Genomic DNA, 14,214 nt, shown 5'->3' with positions numbered 1-14,214 from the left:
GTTGCTTAATCACCCTGGAAAAAAAAAATGCAAGTTGGATCAAAATAAGTAGTGTGTTAACATGCATTGAAATATTAATTAGTGGTGTGGTTTAGTGGAGGACTTGTTAGTATTAGGTCAGAGGTTGGACTAGGTGATCATGGAGGTCTCTTCCAACCTAGATGATTCTGTGATTCTGTAATTAAATAATTCCTATAATTTCTTAGAAGAGTTTAAGAAATAATATTTCTTAAATAGTTCAGCATTCAGCTGCAGTGGAATTATAATCAAATTGTCTTAAAGGACAGAAAACATACTTTAAAATTTGAGGTAAATTTAGGAAATGCAGGTCTGAATTTGAGTTGCATTTCTGAATTAATAGATGTCTAGGTCAGCACATGCTCAGCTTTAAAATACTTGTTATGTCAAAGTACAGCTTTGTATTTCAGTCTTTCAGCACTTATTTTACAAATAAACCATCCTCTTCTTTTTAGACAAGGAGGGCTGGAACAGAACGAAATGTAAAATGAACTTGTAAACAGCCCTTCAAAGTATCTTTGTTAAAGAAAAAGGTGAAGCAATCTCCTCCTTCTTTCTTTTTCTAAAACGAGTGCTTTACTCTTGCGTGACAATCACACACGTTATGGTAACAAAAATAATATTAAAAGAAAAAAAGTTCCATCACCCTGCTTTTGACTACGAAGTCCAACAACTCTTGTGTTTTTCATCAAAATAAATGTGCTTACCTAGACTGATATCAAACTGTAAATATGCATGTTTAATACAAACTGAACAGGCTGTTTCTTGTGTTTTTGGTTTGGTTTGTGTTTTTTTTGTGTGTGTGTTTGAATTGGTGTTCTTGTGTTTGAAATCTCAGCAAGTTACTTGAAATAGCAGTGTTGTGATAGCCATCACTACAACCTTCCAGACAGAAATTCTGTAGATTGAAAAACACGTTGTTGTTCAAGTGAGAGTAGTCCAACAGGATCCGTGTGGCCTGCTGCCTTTTCCCCTGAGGAAATGGGTTCGCATAATGCTTCTGCAGGGACAAGTGTTGAATTTGAGATGTGTGCTCTCCTGGGCTTGTATTTAGATCTGTGAACCACTGTCTCAGAAGGGGAATATCCTGAAAATCTCTTCCATTGTTGATTAAGGCTCAGGATTCAAATCCATAGGGCTCTTATGGATTCCCTTAAGTGCTGAATCTCATCTTTTAGGGAGAATGTAGGGCTTTATTTTAAAGTGATGCCATTCTTGCTGAGTTAATTTTTTCTTTTCATTCATTGGCAGGTAAGTGTAGTGGTCGGCAAGAAGACTCTCTTTCTTTTTAATTTGAATGATCCTGATAACCCGATTGATCTGAAATTTCAGCAGTCTTATGGCAGTATTGTAACGTACAGATGGTGAGCAGACTTCCTTAATGCAGCATTCTCGTATTAGCAAGTTGAAGATTTTCACAGCAGTTCTGATAAATGCTGGAAATGAAAGTGTATATCCCTTGCTTACACTGGACTTCTCTTGGATGTATGAATCTACATTTTATAATCCTTTTGTTTAACAGTTCACTGGCTACGAAAGCAGTGTTGTCAAAATGTATTCATCATTGGTATGCTCTGTTTTAGAACAATAATACTGTTGCTGTCCTGACAGTAGATAAAATTGAGGGCTTAATAGGTTGCTCTCCAATTGGATAATTAAGCGATGAAAGAGCTGGGAGTGGAGTTGAATCTTTTGGCTTTTTTTCTGGGTTTACAAACTTAAATAAAGTTCTTGTAGCTTCCCTGCTTGGTAATCTAATTGGTTAATATTCATTTGAAGAAACCCCTAACTAGAAGTTTCCATTCTGTACCCAAAAGTAGCTGTCTTGTTTCTATATCTTTGACACAGTCTTTGTTCAGTCAATGTGTTACTAACACTTACTGCTAACACTTAAACTCTGTAAGAAAATTTGTATCTGCACATTTCTTAATTTATGGCCACGTATCTAACAAGATAGATCTAACAGTCTGCTAGGAAGCAGACGGTTTCCTTTGTGATTTTTTTTTTTTTCAATTAAGCAGATCAGATACAGCATGTCAGGGTTAATTCAAACAAGTAACTATTTCAGCTACAAGTAACTATTTCTGTTTTAACCTGATTATTTGTACTTGCCACTATAAAAAGTAAACAAGCCATCTATTCACAGATACACACTGTAGCTTTGCTACTTTCACTGTGTTTGTAGCAGCATGCCTTAAGGGCAAAATGACTGCCATTATTGTTTTTAGCATAGCTTTGAAGTGACAGAGTCAGCCATAACCTTGAAATAGAATTTTCCATCTTCTGGCATGCTTATTCTAATGATGATACTCAAATTCCTTCTCCTCGCATCGTTGTCATGTATACTGCTTGCTGAAAGTAGAAGGGCATTAAAGAATTTAGTAGAGAGAATAAAGAAGATCTAAGATTAAATGCTGAGCACGCTTGCATGAAAATTTTGTTTTTCTCCTTTAAGATATTTGTGGTTTTTTTTCACCTTAATCTGTACTATACTGTGTTGTACTACACTATACATATAAATTCCCATACTTTTATTATTTTTCCCATTAAAAAGAGTCATTGACAGATTTTCATACTACATAAATATATCTCTTCTGGTAATTTTTTAACAGGTATGGTGATGGCTACATTATGATTGGTTTCTCACGAGGATGTTTTGTAGTCATTTCTACACACATTCGTGAAATAGGTCAAGAAATCTTTCAAGCTCATAATCATAAGGATAATCTAACCAGCATTGCTATATCACAGTCATTGAACAAAGCTGCATCATGTGGAGACAATTGGTAAGGGATGGTTTTATACATAACAAATCGGGTTCGTCTCTTGTAACTTCATCTGTTTCTTTCCCACCCTGGAGGCCTTCCAAACTGGATGAGTTGTGCCTTTTCCTCAGATTTTAGTTCTGTGAACAAATCATTTTGTACAGTTGCAGCAATAATCTATTTAGAGTGTTGGATAATGAGAGAGAAAGGAAGAGACTGTGTGTATTGCTCTTTAGGAAATAGAAGGCACTTTACATTCATGCTCTAATTTTGCTCAATTAGGCTGTCTTGATAGGGTTGGATTGTGTTTATTCCAGTTTATGATGACTGAAAATTGTAGTAGTGAGCATGACTGTTTATTTTTGTTGCAGCATTAAAATCCATGATCTGTCAGACCTGAGAGAGATGTATGCTATAATAAACCTGGATGATGAAAACAAAGGTATGTTAAATAGTCCTCTGCTTGAGGAATTAAATTTTTACAGTCGGGTAAAACAGAATTTTGATGGTGACTCTGTTTACATTCATGCATTAATAAAAAGTGTTGTTGCTGAAAAACTGTATAAATATAGAAATTACCATAAAGTCCTTCTTTCTCAATTAGTATACGTGTACGTTTGGAGACTCATAGCAAAATGGGAAAATGCAGTTATTTCTAACAAGTTTTAAAGTATAGAGAAGTACAGCTCTAAGAATATTTGATTAATTACAGACTGTCAGTTTTTCAGGTTTGGTTTTGGTTGTTTTTTTTTTGTTTGTTTTTTTGACTCTGTATTGTGTTCTATTCAGATTACTAAAATAACATACTTAACCGTTTTCTGCTTATTTCCATATTTTTGGGGTGATTGAGTTTTTTGGTGCTTTTCTGCATCTCTTGGACTACGGGATAATGCCTAATCTGTTCTCATCCTGATTTGTGCAAGTAGCTTCCAGAACGTTCTTATAAGTTCTCGAGTAACAAGTTACTGCTATCATCTCCTGTTGAAGTATCTGCAGATATTTCAGTTATTATTATACTCGCTCTTAGGAAGATGCTAAATTAGTAAATTATGGTTTTGGTTTGAGTGATTCTAGTTAATCTTGGAATTATATTAATTGGTTAGGTTGTAATACATTAGTACACATATTCCTAGGTAGGAATTCCTGTCATTGTCACATTTTAAAGTGAAGTAATTGTTTCTTGGTTTCATTTCCATAGTCCAATAAATGATTTTTGCAAAAACTTGTAAATATTTTAGGTGTAGAACAGCTGGCTTGGACAGATGATGGACAGTTGTTGGCAGTATCTACACGAAGAGCATCCCTTCATGTTTTCTTGACAAAGCTTCCAATCCTGGGAGATGCTTGCAGTACGCGGATCGCATACCTCACATCTCTTCTTGAAGTTACTATAGCCAACCACGTGGAGGGAGTATGCTAGCCTCTTCCTTTTAAACTTTGTTTAGGTAAAAGTAAAGTAAGAATTAATAGCGGATGGAAATTGATACTCTTTTTCTTACAGGAGCTACCAGTCACTGTCTCTGTTGAAGTAGAGCCCAGTTTTGTTGCAATTGGTGTCTATCATTTGGCTGTAGGAATGAACAATCGGGCTTGGTTTTATGCACTTGGAGAGAACAGTAAGCATAGATTTCATTCTCTTATTTTAAACTACTGCATTGTGTGTCATTTTTTTTCTGTAAGTGCAGTATTGTGTAATTGGTAAATGTTCGTGTTGTTTGTATGGTGTAAGGTGAAATTTGTTATGCTATAATCAGATTTTGGACAGTGGTATCTATAGTTTTCACGCCTCTCTAACCAGAACCTTTTTTGAATAACAATAGATTAATCAAGACTGTAACAATATTAGTCACAGTTGCATAGGAAGAGATTCTCTTGTACTTTCTAACTAGTTTTCTGACTGCTAGGAAGAAAGTCTCTGTATGTATGACTTGTCCCTCTGCTTATTTGTGAGTTCTTCACATGTGGTTACTCAGCTGCAAATTTACATTATAACTTACATTATTAAAATCAAAACGCTTATATCTGTTTCTTTTCTGTTTGAAATCTGTAGATGTGAAAAAGCTTAAAGATGTGGAGTACCTGGGTACAGTTGCAAACATGCATCTTAATTCTGATTATGCTGCTGCTCTCTTTGAGGGTAAAGTCCAATTGCATATGGTAAGAGCTCTGGCAATTTGGAGTGCTGAACTAATGAGTAGATTTAAGTTAAAACAAGTTTTAAACTTGAGAGAAAATGGTGTAATCTTCTGTTAAAGAAAATAAAAATAATAACTCTTCAGATATTTTTTTTCTGGCTAATTAAAATATAAAACTGAGTTTCTAGAGACTTTAGAAATATAAACTACTCTAGAACATGTAAGAGAAAATGTTTTCTTTTGAATTATTTCCCGTGGACAGGAAAAGTTGTTTTCATCTCATTTGCATACAGTTTGATACAGGTAAAACTTTGATACGTTGTTGTTAAAAGTGTAGTGTTTAAGTTCATTTTATTCTTTACATTTAGATAGAAAGTGAAGGCTTGGATGCTCAGGAAGAACGGGAAACTCGTCTCTTCCCAGCAGATGATGATAAATGCCGAATTTTATGCCATGCTTTAACTGGTGACTTCCTTATATATGGCACAGATGTGAGTATTATTTCTGTTTTTAAGTGTCTTTTTAAACTGAATATGTTTCTACCAAATGATTTGGATTATTACTCATGATATTTTTAGCAAGAAATTATGCTTTTGAGAAATTTAATGTGTATTATCTTCTATGCAAAAGCAGTTAAAATTGCATCCAGCTTCTTTTACTATTGAATTTATATGAGATGTTTTGGCAGGAGGATTAAGTTTTGCTTTTGCTAGTGTTTGGTGCAAAGGGCTGCTTTTTAATGAGGTCATCATCTCCTTTTTTTTGGTCCTGTCCCCTAAAAAGCCTCAAGTTTTCCTATCCTGACCAATAGCATCTGTGAAGGAGGAAAGAAGCCAAAAAAGAAAGCTGGAAATGCTTTTCTTTAAACATTCTCCATGCTCAGAATTCTAGGAAGGGAAAAACTACACTCAAGTTAATTATCTACTTGCTATTTATTAGTGTCATTATTAGCTTTTTCTGCTATTTCTTACTAGACTGGAGTAATTCATTATTTCTACATTGAAGACTGGCAATATGTGAATGAATATCGTCATCCTGTCGGTGTGAGAAAAATTTTTCCTGATCCCAATGGAACCAGACTGGCTTTCATAGATGAAAAAAGTGATGGCTTTGTCTACTGCCCAGTAAGTTAGTGTGGGATACCCATGCCATTGTATTTACAAGTAAGCTCTTACATGCTGGAGGGACTTAAGTTTTTTTGTTCTCTATTACACACACTGTATGTTGGAAGAAGAAATTGCCAGAAAGTCTCGAAGATAACCTAATGGTAATGTAAGGAAATACAAATGTCACAGTAGATCAGGACAATTTAATTATACTAATTTCCTTGTCAGTAGTTATCAGAAATGAATGCATTTGTGTATTCAAATACAGATAATTTAGCCAGGTAACAAGTACTACCTTTCAGTTTCACTGCCTGTCTTAATACCCTTCTTCTAAGGAAAATAAATATCATGCTTATAACATGTATTTTCTCCATTTACTTCCTTTATGAATTAAACAATTTTTGTTTGTTATTCAGAGTCGCTGCTCATAAGAAAACTTATTTGTAATATGAATTTCATATTTCTGCACTACTTTTATTTCTTTATTTTTATTCCTTATTATGATGAAAATTTACCTTGTGTCTTTAGTCTTGCTTCCTAGTAATTTGACTTCTGCATTATTTGTAGGTAAGTGATAGATTATATGAGATTCCAAATTTCTCACCAACTATTAAAGGAATCCTGTGGGAAAACTGGCCAATGGATAAAGGTGTTTTTGTTGCTTATGATGATGATAAAGCGTATACTTATGTCTTTCATAAAGATGCCATTCAAGGTACTGTAAATTCTTTTAAAATCTTATTAACTGTTTCAGTTAATAAAGCAAAGCATGTTCTATTTTTTCTTTTCTGTTAAATATTTTCATAACTGCATATGAAAATGAACAGTATTACACAAGTTTTGAAGTGGAACCGATTAACAGAAAAATAGCTGCTGTGTAGGTTTCTCTGTAAAGTTGGTCTTAACCCTTCAGGCTTTATGCTACTATAATCTTTTCTCTGAAATTTACATGTTGTGCTTTAACTGAATTTTGAAATATTCATGAGAAACTCTTTGGATCGAGATGACAAAACTCGTATTCACTTACTGTAATTAGCAGTTCCTGTATTTTTGACAAACACCAATAAATTTATCAACAAACATTTGGAAAATTACTGTAATAATTTAGAAGATTTAAATTACGTATTTTTACTATGCTAAAAAGCATACACTTGTACAGTAGATTGTGACTGAGAATTAGAGACCTTGAGTTAATACACAGCATATTTACACTGACTGTTTATCATGTTTTTCACCAAGTAGGGATTTTTTAAAATGAAATCTTCTTTTCTTCCTGATCCTAAAATATTAGGATCCAAGGTTATATTGGCAGGTGGCACCGATGTCCCCTTTTCCCATAAACCTTTGCTGCTGTATAATGGAGAACTAACTTGTCAGACTCAGAGTGGGAAAACAAACAATATCTATCTCAGTACTCACAGTTTCCTTGGAAATTTGAAAGACTTTGGACCTAATGAGCTGGCAGAAATGCTTACTCAAACGTTAATGTTGAAAAGGTACATCTGTGTTTTAATTATATTGTGTAAAATGTTTTCTTCTGTGCTTATAGCTCTATACAATGTATCCTAGTGATCTAAAAATGTCATACTGAGTATTGATAAATTATATTGATCCCTCAGGCCTTGTAGTTGTCTATGCAGACCAAAGTAAGTGACAAACTGCTGCTTTATTTGTTTTTCCACTGTCAAGTAAAAGTAATTTTTTCAAAACTGATCTGTGGTTCTATGACAGTGGCTCTTCCAACACCAGCTAAAAGTGATTCTTGCCCCCTCACCTCACAATGTAATGAAACAAAGAGAAATCAGTATAATGGAAAGAATGCCAGAATAGGAAAAGCAGGTGATTTCCTGAAAAAGTGTGGTAAAAATAGGAGAATACAGTGCAGTAAGTTATATATTTGTAGTTCTCCTTTTTTTCTGGTAATTGTCTCTCCATGGCTTAGAAGTAGAGACTTCTTGGGTTTTCCCTGCCATAGTATTAGGAATAAAATGTGTTGAGAAGGAATTTTAGATATAAGTAATATTAGTTTTAAGTTACTTTTGTTTTCTGAAGGTTTTCTGAAGCTTGGGAGATATGCAGGCTTCTGAATGACCCATCTGGTTGGAATGAACTGGCCAAAGCCTGCTTATATCATATGGAGGTGGATTTTGCAATACGTGTTTATCGGACGTTTGGTAATGCTGGGATGGTGATGTCACTAGAACAGATAAAGGTAAAATGTAAAGTCACTTTTAATGGGAAACATTATGCATTAATTCTTAAGAATTGCTGAATTCTTATTCTTTTTGTGGAAATTTTGTTTCTTTTTAAATAAAAGGTGAAATATTTTCAAGGGAGTTAGTAGTCAAAGAGGGAAAAAAAAAAGTATTCAAACTGCAGAACTCTTGCCAGTTTGCTCTTCGAGCGGTTGCAGCATTCTACTGGGATGCACAACATTCTTTCCCACATTTGCGTGAGAGCAGCAGGATATGTCCATGTGTCAGACAAACTCTTTCCCTTTGTTATTTGTGAGAAAATGTTTAAGGCCACTAATATTTCCTAGGCAGATTGAAGTTAGATTTCTAAAAGTGAACGTGAAATTGTACCTTAAGAATATGCTTCTGCAAAATGCTGATTTTAGACAGTGATTGCAATACTGGCCTTGAGCTACAAAAGGAAAGTGAGGGCTTTTTCTGATTTGTAGAATCTGATACGTATAATTGTTGAATGTCCAGATGTATTGTTTTACTGTGTATAATAGATTATGTTGCTTATGACCTTTTGTTTTGTTTTGTTTTGTTTTTTTGTCTTTTCGCATACTATAGCACCTATTGTGTCTTTTTACAGGGAATAGAAGACCACAACCTTTTAGCAGGACACCTTGCCATGTTTACTGGTGATTTTAATCTGGCTCAGGATTTATATCTGGCATCCTCCCGTCCTACTGCTGCACTTGAGGTATTCAAGACGTGTGATTTTTTTTTCTGCAATGTTCACCTTAATGTTGAAGTATTTTACTTTCTGATAATTTTTCCCTTTTATAGTTTTCTTCTTGCTCTTGTGTGACCACCTGACATTCTTTTAGGATGTATGTAGCTCTCTCACATTGTCTGCTTCCTTCTAGAACACTAGCTCTATAATTGTATTTATATAATATTATAAGTATTATAAATATTATGGTCTTAAAATTGTACAAGTATAAATTTCATATTACAATTCAGAATTTGATATCTGCATCAGAAAATGTTGCTCTTTTTAATAGATGCGAAAAGACTTGCAACACTGGGACAGCGCGCTTCAGCTGGCTAAGCGGTTGGCCCCAGACCAAATCCCATTCATATCAAAGGAGTATGCAATGCAGCTTGAATTCACGTAAGTTCTCCTAAAAAGGTGCTGTATAAAAATATTAAACCAGTGCTCATGCTAATTAGAAAAACAATGGAATTGAGATATGTTAGCTTACGTTATTGCTGAAAAGGGAGCCTGTCAGTTGTCACAGCTATAGTGCCTGGAAGACTGTTTTTGTAAATGCTTCATTCTAGAGATGTAGGTTAGCAAATTATTTTTGATTAATTACAGTATATCTGCGTTCTTTTCAACTGGTAGGTCAACTATATAATATAATTTGCTAGTAGTTCTTTGTTGTAGGTCAATGTTTGGAAAATAGAGAAAATTCACAGCATTTGACACTTCTTCTGTTGGGTGAAAGCCTTGCATGTAAAACTTTAGTCTGTCTTTCCTTCAAGACCCAAGAACCTTCATCTTCTCACACATTTTAGATAGAGGAGTGTCAAATTACAAGCCTGACAGTCTCTGGAAGAGAGAATGTATCATCCATTTGCCAGATATTTAAGTCTATTTTACAGCTAATTCTTTGCAGATTAAACACAGTCTGTTTAACATCAAAACCAAGGGGAAAATTCCTATATATTAGTAGAGTTTCTGGAAAAACTCTTTCCCATCTCCATACTGCCCCTAGAACTGTGGGAGGACGCTTGCTGGTCACAGAAAGGAGGGAATGGGCAGCTGAAGCTATGTGACCATCTGTAACTTGTGTTGTACTTAAGAAAACTGAATATACTGAAGAAAAAGAAAAAAAGCTTTAATTTTTATGATGAAAAAATACTAAATAATTTTAGAAGATTGGTTTATTTTCCAGCAAAATGTGTGGAAGTAGAGATTAAATTATTGAGGTATATTGCACACTTGGGTACTCTTTGCCTGTCTTTTGGGGAATTTTATTGGTCTCAGTGTAAAGGAATTGAGAAACGGATGGCTCTTTTGACTAATTGCTTAATAAAGTGTGAGGAAAACACAATTGCATACTGTGTGACTTCCATCTTTTGTATGCCTTGCATCCCTGTATGTGATCTTTGTGTCTAAAGCAAGGCAGATTGATGCATAACCTGGCTCAAAGATCTGTTATAGTGGGAAGGGAATTATCACTTCCTGTTAAAACTGTTGTTCCATATAACTTCCAATTTTCTTTTAGGGGTGATTATATTAACGCTCTGGTGCATTATGAGAAGGGAATTACTAAAGACAATAAGGTAATTCCTTTTTAGTAACGATAGCATGTGTACTATCATACTAAACATTTAGTTGTCGTGTTTCAGATTTACTAGGTTTTTGTATTCAGCTCTAAATCTGTACAACTACCGCTTTGGGATACTAGTCTTTGCACTTCTGTTATTTCTAATACATAGAATGATGCTTTCTCTACTTTAAAGGCAGTACTGCCATTGTATTAACATGGCACAACTAGACTTAGGTTTTTATCATCTGAGCAGTTTCATAATAGACATGCAAATGCCATGAGTAATATTGCCAGGATTTTCATTGGTAAAACAAAAGTCCTAATTATTCCTTCTGTTCTTCTTTACTGAGTTGTTATCTGCATAAAGGAAGACAAGGATTGCATTAGAAAATAAACATCATGTTCAACAGATTATCCCTTATTCTGGCATTATTTTCCCTGATATTTACAAAATGTCTGTTATGAAACAGATCAAGTGATAATAGGGAAATGTAATAGGGAAAACAGCAATTGTTTTCTGAATTCAAGACATGAAATTACCACCTTTAAAAAAAAATGAAGAGAGACTGTAAGTGTAATATTTCTTTCTTTTTCTGTTTTTACTGTTGGTTTTGGGGAAAGAGGGGAGTGGTACTGAGCCAACTGTAAAAACATTCTCTATAGGCTTGGCCTGGACAGATTTTGTAAGTAAAATGTAAAACTTTAAGACCAAATGTTAAGAAGAAAACTATGTGGAATTCTTCTTAATAAGTAAATAATAGTTGAAATTAGGCAAGAATTGCTAGACAAAAGTTGATTTCACTGAGATCATGTAATATTTTGTTAATTGATTCGGTGCTTTGTTGCTATGGCTTTTGTGAGCTGAGGTTTCTGATGTATAACATATAGTTATTGGTTTTTTTTGATTGCTAGTACCAGGAACATGATGAAGCTTGCCTCGCTGGGATAGCTCAGATGTCCATTCGAACGGGAGATATCCGTCGAGGGGTAAACCAGGCCATCAAGCATCCCAGTAGGTTACTAAAAAGAGACTGTGGAACTATCCTGGAGAGTATGAAGGTATGCAGATGAACTAATAAAGCTAAGGTTGAATTTGTGAATACATTAAGATATTTACCTGTAATCAGAATTTACAAATGATATTATAATGATTTTCAATATTACAGCAATTTTCAGAAGCTGCTCAGCTGTATGAAAAGGGACAATATTATGACAAGGCAGCATCAGTATACATCCGGTGTAAAAACTGGTACGTACAGGTTCCAGGGAAGTGTTACATTTCTTGAGACAGAGGAAGTGCTGTGTGCTCTTTAGGAAAGAACAGATCTGTTAATACTGCATAATGTCTTATATTTCATTGATTTTTATGGTTCCCTCCTCCAAGCTTGAACAAGAACAGTGTTCACCAGATCTTCTCAAAAGCTTATGTTGGTTTAAATATAGTCTTAATGGAAAAGAAGGGTAGTCTTCCTGTTTCTTCTGGTTGTGTGATATGTTTAAATTAGTTACGTGTGGTTTTAAGTCCTTTGTGTATGTGTGTGTGTACGCGTGCGCACTCTGGATTTAATCATTTTATTCTTGTAGTTACTGTTCAGTTCATTAAATTTCCTTGGTTGTAAAATACGTAGCTGAGACTGAATATTCAGATGATTGGAAACAATTCTAAGTTTGTGGTTCAAATGGAGTCAGTATCATGAACTGTAGCAGCTAACATAATGTTCAATAATATTAACGTCTTAAATGAATTTAGTTATTGTCAAACCTACAGTGGATAAGCACAATTTATGGAGAGACTTAAGGCCTTAGTTTTTACCAAATTAAGTTTTATGCATTTTTAATATCAAGAGCAGATTATAGTAAAGATCAGAAATACCCCTCCTGTAGGTACAGTTTTAAAACTGTTCTGCTTCTGTAGAAGAGTTGGAGAATAACAGAGACAAAAATGGTCAGTCCGGCACTTCTTATGCTCATACATCTCAAACAAAGAAGATACTGTGCTACTTAAGGCCTATATGCCTATGAAGCAGTCTATAATTTCCAGTTCCATTACCATCAAGTGCAGCCTTCTGAAAATATTAAAGTGCCTTCAAAGCTTATACATTATGTTCAGTTACTGCTTTTTCTAACTCCTTTTCAATATCAATATAAATATTCGTGTTTTACTGGAGAAAATTTGAAATCAAAAATATTTCTTAAATGACTACTCTCTTGTCTATCTAGGGCAAAGGTTGGTGAGCTTCTTTCTTATGTTTCGTCTCCAAAGATTCATCTACAATATGCAAAGGCCAAAGAAGCTGATGGCAGGTGTGTCTGCATGCTTATCTGCATTTATAAAATATATTATTATTGTTTATGGAATACATTGCTCTTTCTATAAAAGACTTCAAACTTTGCATAAAACATCCTTGTGAGAAGGGAGTCTGAAATCTGTAAGTTTAAGTGTTACATTAAGATTTTAACATAGTCTAAGAACCTACCACTGGTATAAAATATGTATTTTAATTGTTGTTTTGTTCTTTTGTCCCATCCAAGCATTACTGTCTTTTTAGCAAAAATTATTAAAGGTTTTAAGGTACTGCACCTAATGCAGGATTTCAGTTAGTAGAGCGTTGAAGTCTAATTTGTTTCTAACAGCTCCTTTCATAAAGCTGTGATTTTTAAGGTCATTCAAAGTGTGAGTGATCATGAAAAAAAATTTATTCTAAAACAAATTGCTGTTACATCTTAACTGCCCTTGCAAAATACTGAATAAAGTGAAACTATTGGCTGAATGATAAAGCCCAAAATAGGTTATATTTAATCACAAAAAGTAGTTTTCTGCTTGTCTTTGTTTCTAAGTAAATGTGCTTCAGAATAATGACAGCTTATAATGTGAGACCACCAAAACTAAATGCTTGGATCAATAAGACTAGAAAATACTATTTATGTCAATTGCATATTGTGAGAATGAGAAATTTCTTGAACTTGTTTACAGAGCAGAAAATAAAGTATGATTTTTGAAATTCTGCAACTAGCTATCTGTTTGGATTTTATTGTTCGCTCAGTCCCAAGTGATTTAATATGGAACCGATGGAACAGATAATGTTCACTGATGGAACAGATTAACTACTTCTAAGATATACCCAAAGGGATGCTGGCAGAATAGGTCAAAAATACTGTTGTGGCAGAAATTCTTCTGTTGTCTCAACCTTCCATCTCCCAAGAGAAAATAAAGAGAGAAAAAAAATCTTGGTAAATAACAGAACAAGGCTATTAAATGCAAACTGAAAAGAAGATGACATAGAATAACCTCTTAGAAGTAAAATACTGTTTCTTTCATACCATGCCATAAAGAGTTACTTAAAGTTAGAAAAACTGAAACCATTGCTTTTACAGTTACAAGGAAGCTGTGATGGCTTATGAAAATGCAAAACAGTGGGACAGCGTAATCCGACTGTATTTGGATCACCTTAATAATCCTGAAAAGGCTGTTAATGTTGTGAGAGAAACACAGTCTCTTGATGGAGCAAAGATGGTGGCCAGGTAATAATACATGACATAGATTAAAAAATCAGTCCCCTTTGAGAGCTATTAACTATGTTTCTTTCTTCTATGTTGTTGTCTGAGACTAAAACTGTGCTCAGTATATACATTCCACCCATATACATTCCACAAAATACAGTATGTTTCTTAAA

General features: G+C 34.2%; 1 protein-coding gene across 3 annotated transcripts in view; it reads left to right on the top strand.

The window, feature by feature from the left end:
* WDR19 (WD repeat domain 19) overlaps positions 1 to 14,214 on the top strand; it is a 38,941-nt gene that overhangs the window by 8,631 nt on the left and 16,096 nt on the right. For all 3 annotated transcript variants that reach the window (XM_027457235.3, XM_027457234.3, XM_038178023.2), the window contains exons 8-25: positions 1,270 to 1,382; positions 2,631 to 2,804; positions 3,155 to 3,225; positions 4,022 to 4,194; positions 4,285 to 4,399; positions 4,834 to 4,940; positions 5,287 to 5,409; positions 5,893 to 6,042; positions 6,592 to 6,739; positions 7,316 to 7,520; positions 8,077 to 8,236; positions 8,851 to 8,961; positions 9,266 to 9,375; positions 10,496 to 10,553; positions 11,453 to 11,599; positions 11,707 to 11,789; positions 12,761 to 12,844; positions 13,916 to 14,062. In XM_027457235.3, the coding sequence (XP_027313036.3) occupies positions 1,270 to 1,382; positions 2,631 to 2,804; positions 3,155 to 3,225; positions 4,022 to 4,194; positions 4,285 to 4,399; positions 4,834 to 4,940; positions 5,287 to 5,409; positions 5,893 to 6,042; positions 6,592 to 6,739; positions 7,316 to 7,520; positions 8,077 to 8,236; positions 8,851 to 8,961; positions 9,266 to 9,375; positions 10,496 to 10,553; positions 11,453 to 11,599; positions 11,707 to 11,789; positions 12,761 to 12,844; positions 13,916 to 14,062 (2,279 nt within the window). The remainder of the gene's footprint in view (positions 1 to 1,269; positions 1,383 to 2,630; positions 2,805 to 3,154; positions 3,226 to 4,021; positions 4,195 to 4,284; positions 4,400 to 4,833; positions 4,941 to 5,286; positions 5,410 to 5,892; positions 6,043 to 6,591; positions 6,740 to 7,315; positions 7,521 to 8,076; positions 8,237 to 8,850; positions 8,962 to 9,265; positions 9,376 to 10,495; positions 10,554 to 11,452; positions 11,600 to 11,706; positions 11,790 to 12,760; positions 12,845 to 13,915; positions 14,063 to 14,214) is intronic.

Source organism: Anas platyrhynchos, chromosome 4, assembly GCF_047663525.1.
Source record: "Anas platyrhynchos isolate ZD024472 breed Pekin duck chromosome 4, IASCAAS_PekinDuck_T2T, whole genome shotgun sequence".
Classification (NCBI taxonomy): Eukaryota; Metazoa; Chordata; class Aves; order Anseriformes; family Anatidae; genus Anas; species Anas platyrhynchos.
Note: the sequence above shows the minus strand (reverse complement) of the source record. Positions and strands in the feature narration are given on the sequence as shown.